Here is a 21,424-nt window from a genome sequence, read left to right as displayed (position 1 = left end):
TGTGTAAAGGAGCACACACTTTGGGGAAATGAAACAGTTTGTTCTTTGCAGATTTTATTTGTTTCTCAAATACAGGAGAGTTAATGTACAGAAGGACAAAGAATTTCATCAAGAACTGTACAATATTTACACGCCTTTTTTTTCCTTTTTTTATGGAAAATTAGATTGTTTTCAAAATAAGTCATAGTATGCACAAACATCAAAATGATAAAAATGAAATGACTATTTCCTCTTTAAATATTACTTATTTATACTCCTTCTTCCCACCACATGGGAAATGGATAGTTTACTTCTTTTTCTTTGCACCTGCATGACTGATGATTGAACTGAAGCACAACAATGTTAAGTTTCAAATAAAGTTTCCCCGTTATCTTTTTTTCTTTTCTTACTTTTTTTCCCCTCGTTATTTTACACCCACTGTATTTGATACAATATTTCTGTCCCGACGTCTGTTTCTTTTGTATAGAGGGGAAGACGGCTTGGATATGTGGGTTACTGACTGTATACTGATCTGTGGAAAATAAAAAGGGTTTTAAAATGTTAGGGCAGCAACTCAGCGCTTGTGAGAGTTTAAGTTAAAAACCTCCTCATATAAATAATAAAAATGTGTTTATATATTATCACACAGCTGACCGGTGCTGCCCTTCACGTAGTTGAGAGAGAGAGAGAGAGAGAGAGAGAGAGAGAGAGAGAGTTTATTAACACATTTCATGTTTCCATTCGCGGACGAGTGTTCACGTGCTCACGGCACACTCTGCACGCAGTTTAAAAAGCATTCTCACCCGCTTCCACTCTCTTCAAAAGCCAACAGCTGATGTTAGTCTTCAAAAAAATAATTTATGTAAAAACTAAGTGGTAATAGTTTCTCTTTGAACTATTGTCTTCATGACACAAGGATAACAACATCTCAGTGGCTCCTCAGTCGACTTGGTGTTTCTGCTCCTCTTCGCCTCGCTCCCTTCATTAAGCAATTCCCTCTTGACCCCGCCGGTGACCTTTAATCCGGTAGGGGTCCCACCTTCTCACCAAGTAAGACATCTCTTTAGTCAGTGATCAACAACAAGATAAAAGAACAGAGGCCAGTGTCCGAGGTCACATGAACAGACCCATTGTGTCCGTCGAGGGTTCTTAAAAATTCATCCTCACATCTTAGAGATTTGAATAGGGTGGGGGGGGGCTGTACAGTGGGTTCCATCTCTTTTCGTATCTTCATTTAGTTTATTTTTTTAACCGCTTTAATCCATTCTGTCTCTCTCTTGTGTGGAATCAGGCTTTGGTGCTGAGCGTGAGCAGCTCGATGAAGGAGCTGAAGAGGGAGTCCAGCCAGCTCTGGTTGGCCATGCACTGCTGCACCACCTCCTCCTGGCCCGGGTCCTCCGTCGCCTGCTCGATGCTGTTGGTCTGGAAGAGTGGGAGGGAGACACAGTCAATGGTGACGCCAAGACTCAACACTAGCGTCACAGAATACACAGAACCAGCTTGTGTATGCTTATTTTTACACCCTTGTAAATAGATTTATGCTCTACATACACAGTCTACTTGAGAGAGTGCATACTTTAAAATGAGAAAAACCGTGTTAACCGTTACATCATTGGAGCAAATTAAAAATGAAGATGAACAATGATTTATATTTTCACATCATCCGATTGTGGTAAAAAACAGATTACTGTTATAGAACATCATGTTTTAATTACTTTATAAATAACATTCTTAGAAGTAGTTTATTTATTTGATTTTATTAAATAATGTTATCTGTTTTAATTATTATTATTGAAGATTAACATTTTATTCAGATTCAAGATATTGAATATCATCTTGAGAGTGGCTCAGCGTGAGACGGAGCTTTGTGATTATTTAAACTTCTAAGCTTTTTGACAGTTTTATTCATAATAAGAATAAGCATTTATTTAACAGTGTGAACATTTTATTTGAAAATATTTTAAACATTACGGATCAGATTCACGAAAAAGACGGTAGAATGGTTTGTAATTTAAGATATAAAATTCATTTATCACTCGTGTTGATCTCTAAATGAACATTAAGGGGTGTAGGAGCCATATGTTAGAAGATTTATAATTTGAATATATATTTGAACATTGTTTTTCTTTATTATTATTTATTGTACTTCTTTATTATTACTGTTATTATTACTTATTGAAATCAGCCGCGAGTAGAGAACTGCAGCGGCTGCTAATTAAGGACGTCATAGCTTACGGCAGCTGCGGGTAATTAAAGGACGCCGCAGCTCATTGTAAACAGAAAGGAAAGAGCCACGGCGCGATAACGTTTTTGACCACTCTTTAAAAACATGATTCTTATGTACTGTGAAACCTGCTTTTGAGTAAAAACCCTGCTTGCTTACCTCTTTCTTGCACTGTAAGAAGGTGTGGTATTTATAGTGATGCAGGGAGTGGAAGAGACTGTAGATACGATACGTCTCCCCTGACAGTTTAAGGTCCTAGAAAGGGAGAACAAAAGTGAATCAGATTAAGATCTATTATAAAACATTACGCAGAAGGGTAAGTAGAAAGCCACAGAGGGGAAATATTCTCTTAATTCCAAGTAACAAAGAGCGAAAGTGGAGCAGGTTCAGAAACTCAGCAGGTGTTAAAAGGGAAACATGTATTGTTTACCCTCCTGAGTCCTTAGTGATATGCCTGAGCTTTTTACTCTGTTTTATTGATGCTGTGGTTTCAGCGTCACCCAAACCAGAAATACAAAATAACTGTTAATGAGATCTACAAACACTAAGTGTCCTCACACCTACCTGTGGTTTAGGCAGGGTCTTTTTGACTCTGTTGAGGGTCTTGCGGTTGTAAGCATCCCCACTTAGCCGCACCCTCACCAACCCTGAGTCCAGGGGGTCAACCATGATCTGGGGGTACGCATGCAGGATCTCCTATCAGGGGAGACATAGATGTTAGAATTTTGACATATGGAGAAGTACAACTAAATATTCTCTAAAAATTATTCCTTTTTTCATTTCGTTTTTTATCATTTCAGAACCCAAGGTGATGTCAATTTAAGACATTAAATAAAAACATATCTGAAAATGATCAGAAACAACTTCATTGATTAGTCTATAATCATGAAATTATCTATTTATTGACGAAGCAATGCATCTACATAGTGTTTCATTACTGCAATCTGAGGTATTTTTTCGGTGAAGGGTCACAGTGAGAGTCGCCGTGCATCAGGACAGATTACCTGGTGCTGAGAGCTCATGCTGACTCTCCTCAACAACCTCCTCTTCTGTTCGCTGATGATGCTGTCAATCTTCCTCATCCCTGGGAGGTACAGCTCATCTGGGGGCCAATCAAGGAGAAGGAAGCTTCATTAGTCAACATTCAAGGCGCTGCCAATCCTTTTAAAGACCAAGGGCAGAGTCAAAGCAGCTCTCTTGTGGCTATCAGCATTCCCATCCAACCTGTCACACCTTGTTTATTAGGATTTCCCAAAAGATTCATGTATATTCGCTGCAGAGTTTGGGACCGTTCCCCAGTTTGTCCAGCTGGATGGCTTGAACGGACACTTGGCAGCTGCTGCTAGTCAGCGTTGGTGATGTTTATTCAACATGCCCAAACTAAACAGATACTTGAAGCCATTTTGAGAAAAATATCCTCAAAATGCCTCAATACTGCGGTCTCAATTGAATTGGTAGGAAACATGCTCCCAGACAAGCATGTCTGGTTAGGTAAGAGATGAGGAAACACAATTTTATTCTAACAAATAATAAAATTGCAAAAAGCCCTGGTGAAATAGTCAAATCGTGGTAAGCACAATATTTGGTTAATGCAAAACATATGAAAATATCCTTCTGAAGGAGGTACTGTGGTGCTGCAGGGATGTCTACAGACAGTATTTGACCAACTTAATACAAAATCCTTGCCTGATGTAGATCCTCTTAAGAAGAAAACAAATAAATCACACGACCATTTTTAATATATCGTTATTTAAATGATGTGAACAACATCAATCCTTCTAATATTGTGAATCTAATCGCAATATTAATCATAAAGATCGCAATTAGTTATTTTTTCCCAAATCTTGCAGCCTTAGTTATAGAGCTCAGATGCCATCCAGAAGGCCTCTGAGCTTCTTCCTCTATTTCTGTCTCCTGCATGTCAGTAGATTTTTATAGAACGCCTTAATTCTTAACATGCTGAGGAGGCTCTTCTCACCGTCAGTGTCCTCCAGGGCTTGGATCATGTCGGGGTCCAGCGCCGTGCTGACCAGCATCTCCACGTAGCTCCTGAACATCTCCCTCATGGCACGGTTGTTAACTCCGCCTTTCACTGGCACTAGGAGGAGGATTATCAGAGTCAAAACCAACCTCATACTGCGGTATTTGGAATGAAAAACAACCCCAAAAAAAGACTTAATGGCACTCACTTTCATTCTCGCTAGCTGCCTCCTCCGATGAGTCCGAGTCTGATGATGACGGTATTTCCTTCAGCCACTTCTTCCTCTTCTTGGGCGGTGGTTCCGCCTTCACTTTAGCTGGCTTGGACTTAGGAGGTCGCTCAGCCTTTTCCTTCTCTTTCCTCTCCACCGCCTTCTTCTCCTCCTTCGCTCTTCCTCGTTCTGCCACGGCACGTTTCTCCACTTTATCCTGCTGTGGCTGGACTCGCTTCTCCCTCTCAGGCTCCCTCTCTTTCTCCTTGGCTTTGGGCACAGTGGCCGACGCCTCCTTCTTCTCCCGTTGTTCTTTTGTCGTCGTGGTTCGCGTTTTCTCCCTCTGTTCGCGCTGCACCGGCGGAGACACTCTCTCCTCTTTCTCCACTTTGGGTGGTGCCTGGGTGGCAGTAGGAGGGGATGCCATTCTGGGTAGGGGGGGGCGTCTGTGACACACAAAGAAATTGAGTTAGAGCTGGAAACCACTAGAGATTAATAGAATGTATAAACATTGCCAGAAAATGTTTAAATTCAGCCAAATTTACACAACTGTCAGCAGTTACCTTTTCTTTTTTTTGGAGCCTCTCCTGTTTATTATTTGATCTGAATGATTTCATCTCAACTAAATCTAGTCTTCACACAACATTCTGTGTAACTATTTCACTTGAGGACTGGTTTTCTGTCATTACCACCCTGCGCCTTACACACCTGTTCATGTACTATGGGACTTTGATGAGCAGGAAGTGCATAAGGCTTTATTGCACCAAGTTGATTTTGGTGAAAATGGATCATGTTCTATGTAGAAAACGTTTTCTCTTTCTCTTTGATGTCTTCTGGCTGCTCTGCCTCGACTTTATGTGATTTTATAGTTTCCTGATACACAGAAAGCTTTATTTTTACAGAAGCAATGCTTAATGCTGCCGGGAATGGGAGCTCTGGGGGGCGTTGATGTTTTTATTTTGGTACCTGACAGCCGCTGTGGCTCTGCGCCAAGGTCTCCGAGAGCAGACTCGCACATAGTCCTTCTTGTTCACATTCTCCAGAAACTTCACATAGATTCTCTGGTATCGCCTCTTTGCATCTCCGAAGTAGCCGAGATACTGTGCAGAAACACAAGTATTGGAATCAAACACTGTGAATTAAGAACGTATCTATGGAAATACATGACAGCACATGCTACAATATATCAATCAGAAGCTTTGATGTAGCTGGGAGCTGAAAAGTGACGGTTGGCAGGTGTGGTTACAACAGCCAGGGCTCTGGAGGGGGGGACTCACGTTGCTTGTGGCGCAGAACTGTCTCTGTCCATCTTTGATCTCCGGGCTGAACTTCTGCAGCAGGGCTTTCTGCACCCTCCAGATGGGTGGAGGCTCGCGGCCCATTTGCAGGGCCAGCTGTGAACAAGCACGAGACACACAAGTGAGTATAAAACGTCTCACTGAAAGATCAGGTTCATCTTACTCCTAAAGTAGGTGAAAGAAAGGCTTTAACAATATCTGAGACTTAACTATTTTTAGCTTCAGCGTTAATATTTTTGAATTAATTAAAATAATGTATTCAGTTTCCACCACTTCCTCTATTTCTGTCCTGAAAAAAGTTCATGATTCCTTAACTGTCAAAACAAAACAACCGTTTGCACACAAATACCTTGAGTGTTCGAATGTCCTCCACCCGCACCACAAACTCATCCCTCTCTCTGAAGATGCCCTCCCCACCACTCTCGCTCTCGTCCTCCTCACTCTCTCCAGCGATGGCGGCGTCTTCCTGCTTCTGCGCGAGGTGCAGGGAGGTGATCTTAGGAGCTGGAGCCTCTTCGGGAGAGGCGGGGGACTCTGGGGACGGCACGGGAGACTCTTTCTGAATCGAAGTAGGGGGAGGAGGGGAAGTGGGATGAGAAGGAGGTGGAGGAGGAGGAGGAGTGGGAGTAGGAGAATTGGCAGGCTGAGGGAGGATGGCCGGTGGGAGAGGTGACGGGAAGGGGGAAGTGGGAGCGGCAGGGCTCAGAGGCAGGGAGTTCTCCTGTTGTTCCTCCTCAGGTTGGGGCATGGGTGAGGGGAGTGAGAGGGGAGGTAGTGGGGAGTGAGAGGGAGAGGAGGAGGAGGAGGCGGGAGAATGAGGGGCGGAGAGAGCTTCGGGAGATTCTGGCTCTGATAGAATCTCGGGGAGCGGCGCTGGAAGCAAAGAAGGGGAAGATTAGGATCAATTTAACACGTCAATCAAAAACTGCCACAAGAATTGAATCCATTTCTTACATAAACGGACATTTTATTGGAAACATACGCAGCCTAAGGGGGGATTTAGCAATACCTAAGCTGAACTGTTCAGAAATCAACTAGAACATTTGAAATGACAGGAATAAAAAAACTCTTCACTTACCATCTAGACTCGGGGCTCCCAGGGTCTCCAGCTGTGGCTCTCTCTCCTCCATCATTTCACTCTCTTCCTCTCGTCCCACGCTCCTCTGATCCTCCTCCTCCTCCTCCTCCTCCTCCTCTTCCTCCTCCTCTTTATTCTCATCCATGTCTCTGTCGTCTTCCGGCTGGAGGACATCGGGCTCGTTGGACTGGGGCAGGTTGTTGGGGGTGTGCATGGCGGGCTGAGGGCTGAGCGTGGGGGGCTGCAGCGTGGGAGTTAGCGGGGACGGGGTGGCCTGAGGCTGAGGCTGGGGAGGGGACGGAGGTAGAGGAGTCTGGATGTTAGAGTTCAGCTGAGGAGTGTCGTACAGGGCAGAAATGGCCGAGGAGATGCTCTTCTGGAGGTCCTGGTTCTTCCCGACGGAGTCCTCTTCGTCGGAGGAGAAGGAAGGCAGTGTCTCCAGGTTCCTCTTCAGCTCGTCCTCAAGCCGCTTGGGGCTGGGGCAGTTGCCCAGAGCCAGACCCCCGTTTCCTTCACTGTCACCGAAGGAAGGTGGCGGCGGCGGAGGTGCGGGAGACAGCGGGCGCAGACCTCCTGATTTAAGGGGGGACGTATCTCCGTTGTCATGCTCCATTCCTGGGGAGATGTCCAAGCCTGGAGGTCTCTTCCCCGTCTTGAGGAAGTCCAAGAATGAAGCGACAAAGCCAGCCTTGGAATCACAGTCCTTCTCATCGCCCTAAAAGTAAAACAAAAAAGAGACACTTGTTAACACTACAGTCAAGTTAAAATTGAACTATTTTCAATGTTTGGCTCTACTTAGCGAAGCCACAATCATGTAGCTCTTACCCTGTCCTCCAGTCCCTCATCGTCCACTCCTTCACTCATCATCTGGCCTTTCTGCTTGTTCTTGTCATGACTTCTGTTGCTTTCAGTGCTGCAGGGGGGTCCAGGACTCAAACCCAGAGAGGGAGCGGAGCCCACTGAGCCGTCCGACAGAGCGGGGTCCGTGCCCGATAGAGAGTCCGTCCTCAGCAAGGCATCCGAAGAGGACAGGGTACCAATGGGTAACTTGATCTAAAACAAGAAAGAAGAAAGAAAACAGGGTAAGAATTCAAGTAGGGCTGCACAGATTCATCAACCAATCAATTAGTTAATGGACATGGAATAAGTATTTTGTTTTTTGTAACCGATTAATCATTACATACCATTTTTTTAAGAAAAAGGTGTCTTAATTCCCTCAAAGTTGCATTATTATTTTATTAAATAATTGTATTTATATTATATCCCCAGAAAAACTTAATAACATGTTTCACCATATTTTAAAGACCAAATGATGAGGCAGTTAAGAAAAAACTTGTCAGATTAATCAACAATTAAAATCATAATGAGTTGCATTTGCCCGAAAGTGAACAAATACATCCAGATTTTATTTTCAAAGGCTACCCGAGGCACCGTATATAGTTCCAATAACTATGTTTTTACATTTATTAGAAAATCACCTGTGCTTCAAAGACAATTCATTTCAAATTTCAATATTTCCAAGCTTTTTTCTAGACTGAATGCCACTGACCTTCAGAGGAGGAATGGGCTCATGCATCTGCTGCTGGGGCTGGTGATGGAGCTGCTGCTGCTGCTGCTGTTGTTGCTGCTGCTGATGCTGCTGCTGCTGCTGGAGCTGATGGTGTTGCATCTGATCCTGCTCCTTCCCGCTCATTTCCATGTACATATCCTCCCTCCTCTGTCCTCTACCTCGGCTTCCGCGGCCTCTACCCCTGCCTCGCCCCTCTACAGTGAATCCCGCTCCTGGAGTTGTCGCACCCATTTCTCCCATCATGCCCCGTGGAGTGTATGGCTCGGGCATGGGGCGGATGCGTGGCCTGCCTCTTGGTCTCGGTGGTCCCTCTCTCTTGGGTCTAGTGGGCTTTCGGCCCCTCTTCTTGGGTCCTTCCTGAGGCATAAGAGAGTGTGATCCCATGGAGGAGTATCCAGAGGCATGGTAAAAGTCAATGTCGCCCATCAAAGGGCTGAGAGAGCCTCCCCCTCCTCCCTTTCTGCAGCTCGACACCAAGTCTGGCAACAGATCCGGGAGCCTACGGCTGTTCAAGCGGATGTCCGCCGGCTGGTCGGCTTTATCTTCATCGTCTTCAAACTCGTATTCTTGAGCGTAACTTTTCTTAGGCAGTGTGTTGGGGTCCCGCCGCTCCTTTAACAGGTGGAAAGAGCTGGACTTGAGGAGCTTCTTGGGACGAGAGGAGCAGAAAATGGGAGATTGGAGGCCTCCAGGACCAGCGCCTTGGCCAGGTCCTCCTGGCCCAGAGGACATTTTAGACCCAGGGTTGTTGGGACCAGCAGGGTTGGAGCCCATACCCATAGCCGGGGCCTGAGATTGTATCAACCCCAGCTGTTCCGTGTTCACAGTGGAAGGGAGCTCGTGGGTTTTAAGGGAGTCCAGATCCAGAGTCATGGTGTTGTTGCTGGGCTCTTCCAGGCCGTGACAGTAGGGTTCGTAACCCTGGTCTCCACCATGGTGACCCATTATGTCGTAGCTACCGCCGCCACTTCCCCCTGCTCCACCTCCGCCTTGTCCGCCTTTCATTGAATCCATTCCCTCTTGCCCGGTGTGGCTTTCGTTCATCTCCTCCTGTCCCGGCCCTGCACCTCCGGCACAGCTCGACTTGTAGTCTTCTGCACAGAACATGTCTTCCATTCCCGGGAAAAAGGAGCGGTCCTCGTCCTGAAGGAGAGAGTCCGGGAAACAGATGGAAGTGAGGGGGACGAAGCGGTTACTTTGCTGATTCTGGTCTGCCTTCTCCACCGGGCTGACGGTGTCAAACTGGTGCTGCTCGGAGCGCTGTTGGTCCAGCTGGCTCTGCTGGGGGGTGAGCTGGGAAGAGAGGGGCTGCTGGGGGTCAGACTGAGACTGGGAGTGGCCTGAGGCTGACTGTGAGGGTATGTGGTGTTGAGAGTGAGGGTGGTGGGAGTGGGTTTGTTGGTGTTGGGAGCCGGGGTGCTGCTGTTGCTGCTGCGCGTGGTGCTGTGAGAGGTGGTGCATGTGAGGTGGGGTGGATAAGCCCATGTCGGGCTCAGAGAGGAAGGAGTGGAGCTCGGAGGCTGAGTGTTGCTGTGAGTGATGGTGGGACGGGTGCTGCCTCTGCTCCTGCCTGTGGCGCTCGCTGCTCCCTCCGCTTCTTCCCCCACTGCCTGCCCCGCCGCGTCTGTCTTCTGCAACTGCTACGTCCGTGCTGGAGGTCTGAGAAAGGGAGCGCTCCAGCATGTCCAAGGACGACACCACCGAGCTTTGTTTGACCTGGCTCTGATCGTGCTGATGGTTGTAGTGAGCCGCCGCCACCTCCATGGCCTGCGACTGGAGCTGCAGCTGCAGCTGGGTGGCCTGGGACTGAGACTGAGCCTGATGTTTACCCGAGCCGAGCGTCCCGCCGCCACCTTCCATCACGGCCTGCTGTTGGCTGATCGAGTGCTGCTGCTGTTGGGAATGAGAGTCCATCTTGTGGTGCTGTTGGTGTTGCCGATGCGAGTCCATCTTGTGGTGCTGCTGTTGGTGTTGTTGGTGGGAATCCATCTTGTGGTGCTGCTGCTGATGAGGCTCCAGCTTGTTGCGGGTGGTGTGGGACAGCACCGACTGAAGCAGGTGCGGCGGCTGACGGGATTGGTCGGTGGGAGAGTCCATGAGGGAGGCGGCGGCTTGGGAATGCTGTTGCTGGACTTCCGGCGTTTTACGCGGATAAGGGATCTCAGCTCGCTCCTGCGGCTTCTTCTGGAGCTCCATCTGGGAGTGGGACGGGATCTGCGAGTGCGAAGAAACGTGTTGACTATGTGAGGAGTGTTGGGGTGCAAGGGAGTGTTGGCTGTATGGATCTCCTCGCCCGTAGTGGACTACCGAGCCTAGGTTGTCATGGTGATGGAGATGGGAGTGCACTTGTTCAGCGCTGCCCCTCCCTCCACTGTTTCTGCTGCTTCCAACAGACCTTTCGTTCCTCTGCTGCTGCTGCTGTTGGTGATGGTGTTGTTGTTGGTGTTGCTGCTGCTGTTGTTGTTGTTGTTGCTGTTGTTGTTGTTTCTTTAGCGACATCTCCAGCTGGTTCTCCAGCCCTGAGATGGACCCTCCAGACCCTGCATTACCAGCAGATGTGGCACTGTGAGTACGGATGACACTCTGGGGGTGGTACCTCTCCTCAGAGCTCTTACCCATGTCGTAGCTCAGCCCTTTGCCTGAATCAGTGTTCGAGGGCCCTGACTGGGGCTGGGCCTGCGTTTGTTGGGACGTCTGTTGGGGTTGTTGTTGAGGATGGTGATGCCCACCCTGGGAAGCAGGACTTGCCTGCGCCTGCAGCAGGTGCTGGATCAAGAACTCGTCGTCGTCATCCACTTCGTCTTGGGATCTCTGAGAGCCCACTCCTAGCATGGAGCTGTCCGCCTTTGTTTTGGAGGAGGTGGAATGGTAGGACTGAGGTTGGGAGCTGGGGCCTCTGGTGTCGGGGTATCCCTGCGGGGAGGCGAGGAAGGTGGGGGAGAGAACTGAAGAGATGTATTTATTAGAGCTTGCCCCTCCCGGAGATTGAGTGGGACAGGTGGGCACTGGGGAGTGCAACCCTGGACGGATGATGCCTGAGTTGCCTGATGGGGAGGGGCTTGAGTCTGGAAGGTGATAAGACCCTCCACCACTGCCACCTCCCCCTCTCTCATTGCTCATACTATTTCCCGCTCCTCCTCCTGAGCCAGAATTCCCACTTCCTGTGCCGCTGCTGCCTCCTCCTGCAGATGCTCCGCTGCCTGATGAACCGCTTGACCTTAGAAGGGCAGGGGAGTGACCCGGGGCGCCGTAGCCTAGTGATGGGCTCCCAGCTCCACCCAGAGAGGATGGAAGAGATCCATAAGCGGAATCAGTTCCATACATATCAGTGGGATAAGACTGGCTTCGCCCTCCAAGACTCCCATAGCCTTTCCCGCCCGTACCTGAGCTCAGGTCTTGGGCTTGTGGTGAACTGAAGCCTCCGTAAGACTGAGCCAGGTGGGAAGGAGGGGGCTGATTAGGAGAATATGACTGTGTCTGTTGTTGGGGTGGGGTCTGACCAGTAAGAGCAGAGGTGGGGGTCTTCACTGGGGGCACGGGCGAACCGTAGCCTGAGAGGCAGGATTTGGGGAGAGATTGGGGGGTTGACGAAGACGTGGAAGGGGGCTGCTGTGGGGCTGGGGGAGGAGGAGCTGGCTGAGGTGGGGGTTGCTGCCTGGAAGGGGCTGCGCTTGAGCTGGATGTGGGGATTGAATTGGAAGGATGTGCCCCAGAGGTGGCAGAAGAAGAGGAGGAGGAAGAGGATGTAGAGGAAGCAGAGGGGGGGGTGTGGGGAGTCCTTGAGGACGATGCTGAACTGGCAGAAGAATAACCGCTGCTGGAGCTGCTTTTGGTACCTTTCCCAGCAGAGGAAGAAGACGAAGAGGAGGAGGAGGAAGAATAGGGCGGCTGGATGATTGGCCGATACTGGTCAGTGCGAGGGGGGGGCTTATGGTCAGATGAGGGGCTCTGGTCGCCCAGTGGGCTGCAGGAAAGACCAGCGTGCCTGTGGTGGGCTATCTGCTGGTACCCCGCCCCTCCACAGCTGAGGTAGTGCTGAAGGGAGTGGGCCGCAGAAGATGAGAGCTGGGACTGAGCCGGCGTTGGCCGCTGGTAGTGCTTGATAACGCTGTCCTGTCGGGGAACAGCCCGTTCCTGAGCCGAATTGGACTGGGACTGGGACTGGGGCTGCGGCTGCGCTGAGGAAAACACTGATGCATTGTACAGCTGGGACGACTGGTCCTGGAGCTGTGATGACAACAGGTTGAACTGGTGTGACTGCAGATGCCTGGCAGAGGATGCCTGGGCTGATGTGGCACTCGTGGGATCCTGGCTGCCCCGATAGGCAGCTGCTGCGGCGCCCTGTGACGACAGGAGTCTATCAAACCCCAGGCTGGACTGGGAAGGGGCCTTGATGTGTAGTAAGGGGTCGTGTGGCGATAGTAGGCCATTGGATGTGGGACTAAATGTGGGCGTGTCCTGGAGGGAAAGGGAGGCTGTCGGGAAGGAGCGACTGGAGAAGGACGCTGGATGCTGATAGGCTGAGAGAGCTGAGGAGGAGGGGAAGGAGCCAGAGCCAGGAAGGGCTCCAGAGATGAAAAGTTCAGGAGGAGCAGGTGTGTGCATCGCTGTTAAAAAAGAAAGAAATCATATTACAACATTATTTAGTATCCATCAAACTTTAAGCTTTTAAATTATGAAGTAATGGAAGTAATAAATAGTATGTTAAAGGTAATCCAGAGTAACGGAAGAAGGAAAATTCACAAAAAAACAGCCATGTCCGAATAATTAAGAAGTTTAACATGGGATGTTCTTTAAATATCATTTTGAGCCTGTTTGAATGTCATCACATGAGGGACCATCTAACAAAGCCCACCTGTCTGCCAGGATGGCGTGCGGAACTGCGAAAGAAGGGAGGAGGCGGAGGGCGGAGGCTGGGGACCCCGAGACTCCAGGGCTGAAATCAGGTTCATGACGGAGGCATCAGGGGCAGAGGGGCTGGCATGGTGCAGGCCAGTGTCGAACAGCCCTGACAGACCTTTGGGAAGAAAACACAGAACCAGGAGAATTGATTAATTAAATATAAACAGCTAACCCTGAGACATAGATGAAATCGTGATACATAACTATTAAAAAAAACAACTAGCAATATTTTCTATATATTAAATTGAGTCAAAAAAACATAATTTGTTACAAGGGCAATTATAAATACATAAACCTCCATTTCTATGAACCCATACGATATTGTTTAACTGTATTAGAAGGCTGTGTGACTACATGCTTTAGCATTCAGTGCTTCGACTCAATTGAGCCATAATATGCACATTTTTCAATGACAATCTAACAGGGCCTGTGTAGAGAGACATAATAATTCATTGCTGGGGCCCCTTATGGTGGTGACATGGAAGGTATGACATTTATCTCACCCAAACTCCGTCCAGCTGCTCCCCAAGCTCCGCCTTGGCCAGAGCTCCCTGGGTGGTGATTGGTAGCATAGCCCTGCAGAGGGTGTGGGGTGGCGTAGGCTTGTCGGTGAAGGAGCTCAGACTCAGGGTGGGATGATCTGGAGCTCCCATACACAAGACTAGGGAGAAGGGGGAATTATTAAGTGTTATTAATATCAGAGTACATTTACATAAACTCAATACGTTCCCAAAATATGGCCCTTGAGAGAAGAAAATGTCAACATAATTTAAAGGGCAAGTTAATTGTTCCCTAATTATAATCCACAGCTCCAGGTATGTCAACTCCAGGGAGTTTCTTTTTTTGGTCCCCATGTGTAGGGTCTTGATAGTTTCTCACATGTGAAAAACGAAATTGCTGATGACTAATATATGCATTAGTTAAATGGATTAATTGGTTAGATCATTGGTTAACGATCTCCTCCCCAATATTTTTTTTAACAGAATTACAAAACGTGGGCATTATACCAAAGTATATTGCAGTTGATGCAAATGTGTCAATGCAATGTAAATGTCATGCAAAAATAATAGGGTACTTAATTAGCAATTATTACAACGGCCAACAAGATTCAACCATTAATTCATGTATTAATGTAAAGACTATTTAAGATTATTGTTCAACACTCAGCATTTGCCAGTGCAGAACTTTGCTTTAAGAAAGAAAGATGAAATGCGTGGCTGCCTGGCTGGCCAGATAACATGCTAACATTGTGCTACCGCTAGCACCGCCTAGCAGCAATGCACAGTAAAAATGCAGAGACTAGGCCCAAATTGCAAGGCCAGTAGGGTCTTTTACGCGTAAACAGACCATGTGTTGCCAATGTGAAGGTTTAGGTTAAGTAAAAAAATATATAGTTTTCTCAATAAAAACCATAGACGTATCATTAATTTGTCTGCAACCATCGATTATGTCGATGTAGCTAACAGCTGGATGCTGCAAGTCGACGCAAATACATGCTAAGCTGCACGCAAACACCAGCAACTATCAAGGTTTGTTTATCCAAATAACACTTCTAATAGGCGCATGGTGGCTTTGGACTTTGATAAGTCAGACAAGTCGGAGTTAAAATATCTCAAATGTGTGCAGCTAACTAAGCATAATGATGCTTGCAAGCAAAGGCCTCAACTGACTTCCATGCAACATAGCGCTAGCTTGCAGGCTAACGCGAAGCTAGACGACATAGCTATCTTGCACAGCCCAGGCAATTTTCATCATCTTATAAATTCCCCATGACATTATTTTTTGTTTTGATTTTGCAGAACAACAAATTGCATGTTTTGGTGCTTATGAATATTCCACAATTTTTAATTAGCAAATGAAATAATCCATCATCATTAATCTAGATCACGCTTTGGTAGAATGCATCAGAAATCTCGATTTTATTTTAAGAAAGTCACCACTTCCACTTTAAAATGTTTTATTATTTTTCTTCACACCGTCACACAGAAGATTTTTTTTATTTGTATTTTTAAATGTATCTCCCCGGTTATAATGCATCTGTTCTGATTGTTGATGTCCGTCAGGGGCTTTGCTGCGTCTGCACTCTTCGCAGTTGCTATGAATCCAATGAATGTATCAGGGTCCAGGCCTGCACACAGGGAACAATAATTCCTATGGATGCTCCAGACATACCCCCACCTCCACCCCGCCAGGTCCACCTAAAACCCATGTCTGTCAATCATTTTCGATTCATATCCCCAACCTTTTCCTTTCTCCACCCCGCCCACCCCCACGACACGCACACTACTCGATTCCTGTTTATAATATTATTACTATGCATCTGTTTGGATGACAATGCACTGCACATAATGGCACGGCATGCTACTATTTATGAACCCAATGGCGACAATTTGTTTACATGGGCCACACCGTGCCTTGCAAAGTACCAGTGATGCATGCACATTGTCTGAATCAAATGCATACCTTGCTTTTGCCGATCTCTCGTAACTCCATCCTGCTCCTGCGCCCAAATCGCCAAACCCTGTTCCCGGGTAATTCCTATCCATTTATGAGCTGTACAATGTGTGCGATGAGGACGAAAGCAACGAGAACGTCGCAGCGCGGATTACGGAAAAAAAATCCAGTCTTTCCCGTTGTCGGTTTCAGGCTATTTTCCCCGGTTTCATAAGCAAGTCCTCAGGAGTGGAAAACAGCATATTGAAAGAGAAATGGAGGGGAGGAGGAGAAAGCTGGATGAAAAAAGAGGGGGGTCTACAGGGTTATAATCCAACCACCTCCAAAAAAAGACAGTCTTTCTCCTTTTCCTTCGCCTTTCACATTTATCATTTCCACAAATGCAGCTTTAGTCCAAAATCAGTCATGGTCATGATGGAGATGCCGCGGATTTGGCCGGTGGTGGACGAATTGCTGATAAACATTTGATTTGAATGCGTCCTTTTCACCGTCTCTCCTCCCCTTTCTTTAGGCTAGTCCTTGCTACGATGCTAGCACCAGAAGAAAAAAAAAGGATTGCAATCGACGGGGCCACGTTGGTAGCAATCACTCCCCACAGACGAGCAAAAAGAAATACCCACAATTTCAAAATCCTTTTTTTCTTTCTTTGAATGCAAATCGTTCCCACCCCCCTCCGGAGCAGAGCTGTGGGTTAGCAGCAGATGCTAGCTGTCACTAACGACGCATCAAAATAAAACAGGGCTGCCTTTATTTCCCCCAAGTACTCGCTCCCCTGATTTCTGCTTTCTTTAGCCAATTCAAGTAAAAGCGACGACGAGTTTGCACATACCGGGTAAAATAAAAACAGAGTTAGAAAAAACACCAACACCGAACGAGGAAGTGTAAAGAAAACAGGCCGCGTTTTAATATTTTTTACTCATTTTCCTCCGGAGACGCCATTTTTGAAGGCGACTGGCCGCTGTCCGTCCTCCCTCTCCCCCTCTGTGTCTCACCGCTGAGACTCACTCAATGTCTGCGGTGACCTCCATTCACACTGCCAAGCAGTCCTGCATGCTATTCCACATTTTCATCTTATTAAGAGGCCAAATACTAATTTAGACTGCATTTTACACGAACAAAAATAATCAGCTGTCTGTCTTGATCGCTGCGATTGGCTGAGACGCGTTCGAGTGCAAAAATGTTTCCAGTGATAACCAGATTTATATGGGCCTTCAGGAGTCGCTTTGCAAATTTACATCCGAAATGTGCAGGCTGTTTTGAGAGACAGCGGCATTTCCTGCTTCACGTCAGATGCTTAATTAGGCTGCAGTTTGCATGTAATCAGTGCTATGCAAATATTGGGGATATTCCTTACAATTGCCAACATTCCTTAATGATGCCAAGACCAGATTTAGGGTTTCTTGCTAATTTGATTATTTGGAGAACCTGTATGCCAGAGCTCATGTGCATTGAGTTGTACACCAGCAGATGGCACACTGGATTTTATGGTCATGATAACAGAGGAGGAATCACTGGCAGCAAGACAGAGTGACGCTTTGCTCATATTTCATTTTTTGATCAGGGTTTTCTGATGCACTGTAAGAAGCTTTTCCATCATATCAACATTTCACTATCCTGAATTGCATGAAAAAAACACTATTATTATAATACGTGAATGAACATCTAATGTATTAAATATTGCTAAATGTAAGATGTATCTCTTTTGTTGGTAGAAATGATGCACACCTCTGGAGGGCCATTTGTCCAGAAATATAATGTCTATGAGAGTTTGTTGCCCTCTAGTGGTGAAGTGAAATCCTGGAACTAAAATAGTATAAATATTAAGTGACTGACCACCACAACATTTTATACAGTTTATCTTTTGTAATACCTTGTCATATAAGAAAACATGGGGGACAAACAATCTTTGTTTTGTCCTATTTTGCTACAACTCACTACCTCTAAAGCTAACAAAGCAGTGTAAAACAGAAACAGGCTTTCCCATCTCTTTTCAGGATAAGGCCCTCCCCTGTGGTGAGTATTTTAGATGCATTATGAGGGCTTTGTAATGCACAGTGCTTAACTCAAAGGTTCAGCTATCTGCATATTCATTAGAAAGGCTGTCAAACAAAGGATGGAAATGAAAGCATTTAAGATTACCTAAATGTTGTAGGTTAATGTAAATATTGGAAGGAGCAAAGACACTTTCCCAAACAAGCAAAAAGTAAAATAAAAAACAAAACTTGAAATACAAGTATTTAAAATCAAATTGAGCAATCTCTTGCAGATTATTAATTTCTTCTAAACTCATCAAACAGTTGCTGTAATGCCTCCTGACTCCCTCTCTCCCTCCCTCCGTCCCTTCCTTACTCCCTTCATCTCTGTAACCAATCTGTTACCATACATGAATGCAGCTCTTGTGGGAAAGCACCACCACTCACTCCAGATCTTCCCTGTCAAAATGCCAGACTCCAATGAAGCTGTTCCAGCATCATGCCAGGTCATCAAACAGGACTTTGAGAAATGGTGAGTACCGACTAAAATTAAGGTATCATTTTAGATACTGAAGATTGTACAATACAAATATATATAAAATACTATTTCATCAGCCAGCGTGACAGCATTTTGTGTCTGTAAGAGCCAATAGAGAGTGTCTTTGTATAACTTTGTGTCCTGAGGGGAAATGAATTAACTGTGTTTGGGTTCCAACTAAATACTTGTCACTTCAATTAGATCCACATGGCAATCCTCAGTTAACACTCATTAACGTCTATGCGGGGCATCCAATGTTTTCATATTAACTTCTCCTCTGTGCTCAATTTGTAAGAGTGCTGTAATCCTTAAGTCTTACTTGGAGTTCATGTAGAATACCTGTTAGCAACTTTACGTTTACCGACATTAACGGGTGGCCCTTATAGTAATGCAAACGTCTTATGAAGCAAAAATAGACCTGAGGTTTAAAATAGGTTTACACATGTATGACCTATTCAGAGCATCGGCACATTCCATTCTGTTGGTTCGTGTTACATGAAAACGCTTTGTATGTGTCCACGTGCAGCTGTCATTAGTGTTAGTGTAGCTGCATAAATGACTAAATCTTTATGTTGTACTTCAATAAATGCAGATGAAAGCAGCTGTGGGGAGTTGAGTACTTTATTACCAGGCTGTACTGGTATAATCCCTTCCTGCACACATCGTAGTATACATTTAGCAGTATTATTTACGTTCCTCCACTGACTTTTTAGGTCACTTTTAATGTGTTTCTCAAGATTTACATTATGTAATTTGCACCATTCTAAACTGAAACCATGTTATTGTGTCAAATAGGATAAGCTATATGCATTTGCAGAGAGTGTTAAGTGTTTCCCAAATCTAGCTTTGTTTTTCAGTGTCAGAGAGAAGGGAGAGGAGGCCTGTAAAGATCTGATGGATGCCTTCCAGGCCTGTTTAAAAACCCTGTCTGAGGGATCATGATGCATAAGAAAGTACATTTTAATCACATGTAAGTTCACTCAATTGACTACAAACTTTTTTTTACCAGTATAATTACTCAAAAGTAAACAAACACCTTGAGGTTCTACGCAGATAGAGCTTTTAATCCAAAACAGTTGTCATTTTGTCACATCACTAATTAAATGAGCAGAAAGCCAAGAGTGCTTTAAGTGAGCGTAATAGGAGGTATAGAATAATTAACAGAATTTAGACTCAAAAAGAAATAGATATATACTTGTATTAATTATAAGTAAACTGCTCCAATTACACACAGAGAAAACTGAAACGTTGACTTTAATTAAATGTATTAAGTCAACAGATTTCCGATAACTGTATAACTGTTGAAAGCAATCATTTTAAGTTAAACAAAAACATTTAGGTTCAACTTAAGATGTTGCTTTCAACTAACCTACTACAATTATGTGAAATGCATTGACATAATTCATTTAATTAAAGTCAACATTTTTTCACTGCAGTATTACTGACTTTGTGATAGATTGTTAAAGACTCCTTTTTAGGGTGAATATACATTTGAGATTGTATGAGATTGATTTTTATTTTGTTGTATTGTTTGAATAATGTATTATGTCACATATTCTATTCATAACATTTCCCATCTTTTTTAATGTATTTAAATCCCAGCTTCACTTTATCAAATCCCCCACTTTTCCCAGCATTCCCTCTGATTGCACTGGACCGAACCATCTGAAAAAATGAAGAGGGGAGTGCTGATACTGAACGTCAAATACTGTATTCTTCTGTCAATATTAAACCTTTTTTGTCATACATATTATAACCCTATTATGGATTCTACTGTAACACTGATTAACTCTGCACTGTAACATTTGTATGCACAAATATGCAATAAATAAAAAGCTTGTCCATTGACACGTTATTATATCAGACATTTTTGTTATGTTTTATTAGATGTGCTGGCTGTTAAAATCTCTCCACTGGCCGAGCATATGCTTTTACTTGGAATAGCTGCTCTTAATGGAATTAAGAAGAGCTTGTTAATCTCTACCTAATCCTCACATTAGTACCTGAGCAGTCTTGCTTTTCCAGTCTGAGCTCTTGTGATGAGTTAGTGGAGATGGAAGAAAAATATTTTCAGTAAAGTAAATGTGTTTTGGAGCCAAAAGGATTTACTCTCAAACTGGATGTAACAAATAGAGAGATCCGGGTGTTGTGGACGAGAAACATATATTTACAAATGTTTGCAAGACAAAGCAGACTTTATTCTGTCTTCTATACAATTCAAGACTGAGACTTCCTGTCCTACTTTGTTATTTTCGCATCTTTGCTTCACTCAATTTTTTTATTTGAAATATGCTTGGGAAAAAGATAGCATCATGCATTACAATATGTCTTGTTATCGTCCTTTAAAAATGATACATCATCATTCAAAGCACTGATTGAGGCACATCTTTTCTGTAGTACTTTGATCTTAAACAACTAAATATGTGCCATCAGAGGGAAACAGAAGGTGGTAGAATGAGTATGTTTCCAGTTCTATTTCTGCACCATGGTTGGAGACAAATCCTTCTGGCTGCGTGTAAATCAACCAGCTATGCGCAGATGAAGATGGGCTTTGGGGAATTATCCGCCCACACACAACATTTCAAATTGAGATTTTGAGATTTTTCAAGGCACTTTACAGATGATGCATTCAAATGTCCTACATACCCCTTTTCATCCCTGTGTGATTCATTTAAATCAGTACCCAACACGTATCTTTTCACTTTCATCTCCAGATGAGGAGGCGTGATGGGTCACCCCTTCTATAATGATGTGTGCTCGTCAGAAAATATTCTTTTAGTGCCATGGTCTATAGCTGGCATCAAGAATTTCTGGGACATTTGGTGGTTTATTTACAAAGTGAAAAATGTGTGATTATATTATGTTAAATGGAGCTGACAAGGTGACACAGAATATGTGCGTTTAATATAAGCCACCACGATAATGTGTTTAAGTCAACAAATCTTTCACGGAAGAAATTGTGATTTTCTATAAAAGCAAAGTTATAACTTGTTTAATTAACAATGGCTCCGCTCCATTCAGCTGTACCACTAAGTCATGACAGCATACAGGAGCCTGATATCAAAGAAGTTAAATGGAATTCGCCTTATCTAATTTATTATTAACACAGGGCTTTCCTTATGTCTTAAGGGAAAACAGCCAGCAGATATTAAAACTAAATGAACACTAAATAATTAAAAACAAGTGGTTGAAAATAACTAGTACAGTTTGAGTTAC

At 45.0% G+C, this 21,424-nt stretch overlaps 1 protein-coding gene and 1 long non-coding RNA gene across 4 annotated transcripts; one reads left to right on the top strand and one right to left on the bottom strand.

The window, feature by feature from the left end:
• Positions 1–37: 37 nt before the first annotated feature.
• prr12a (proline rich 12a) lies at positions 38–16,943 on the bottom strand. The gene is made up of 15 exons (XM_063893255.1): positions 15,707–16,943; positions 13,747–13,904; positions 13,197–13,358; positions 8,321–12,948; positions 7,597–7,824; positions 6,772–7,486; positions 6,043–6,566; positions 5,673–5,789; positions 5,362–5,495; positions 4,393–4,841; positions 4,182–4,301; positions 3,208–3,305; positions 2,768–2,899; positions 2,363–2,458; positions 38–1,401 (listed from the first exon to the last, which is right to left on the bottom strand). The coding sequence occupies exons 1-15, from the start codon at positions 15,787–15,789 to the stop codon at positions 1,267–1,269; spliced, it is 7,779 nt and encodes a 2,592-aa protein (XP_063749325.1). The 5' UTR covers positions 15,790–16,943; the 3' UTR covers positions 38–1,266.
• LOC134870823 (uncharacterized) lies at positions 14,701–20,073 on the top strand. 3 transcript variants are annotated; one of them, XR_010166609.1, is made up of 4 exons: positions 14,701–14,772; positions 18,091–18,202; positions 19,066–19,178; positions 19,843–20,073. It is a non-coding gene; the product is annotated as an uncharacterized LOC134870823 (long non-coding RNA). The 3 variants fall into 3 exon arrangements; XR_010166608.1 differs by lacking the exon at positions 14,701–14,772 and adding an exon at positions 16,077–17,274; XR_010166607.1 differs by lacking the exon at positions 14,701–14,772 and having other exon boundaries at positions 17,324–18,202.
• The last annotated feature ends 1,351 nt before the right edge of the window (positions 20,074–21,424 follow it).

Source organism: Eleginops maclovinus, chromosome 10 (genome assembly GCF_036324505.1).
Source record: "Eleginops maclovinus isolate JMC-PN-2008 ecotype Puerto Natales chromosome 10, JC_Emac_rtc_rv5, whole genome shotgun sequence".
Taxonomy (NCBI): domain Eukaryota; kingdom Metazoa; phylum Chordata; class Actinopteri; order Perciformes; family Eleginopidae; genus Eleginops; species Eleginops maclovinus.
The sequence above is the reverse complement of the archived record's forward strand: the minus strand, read 5'-3'. Positions and strand labels throughout refer to the sequence as shown.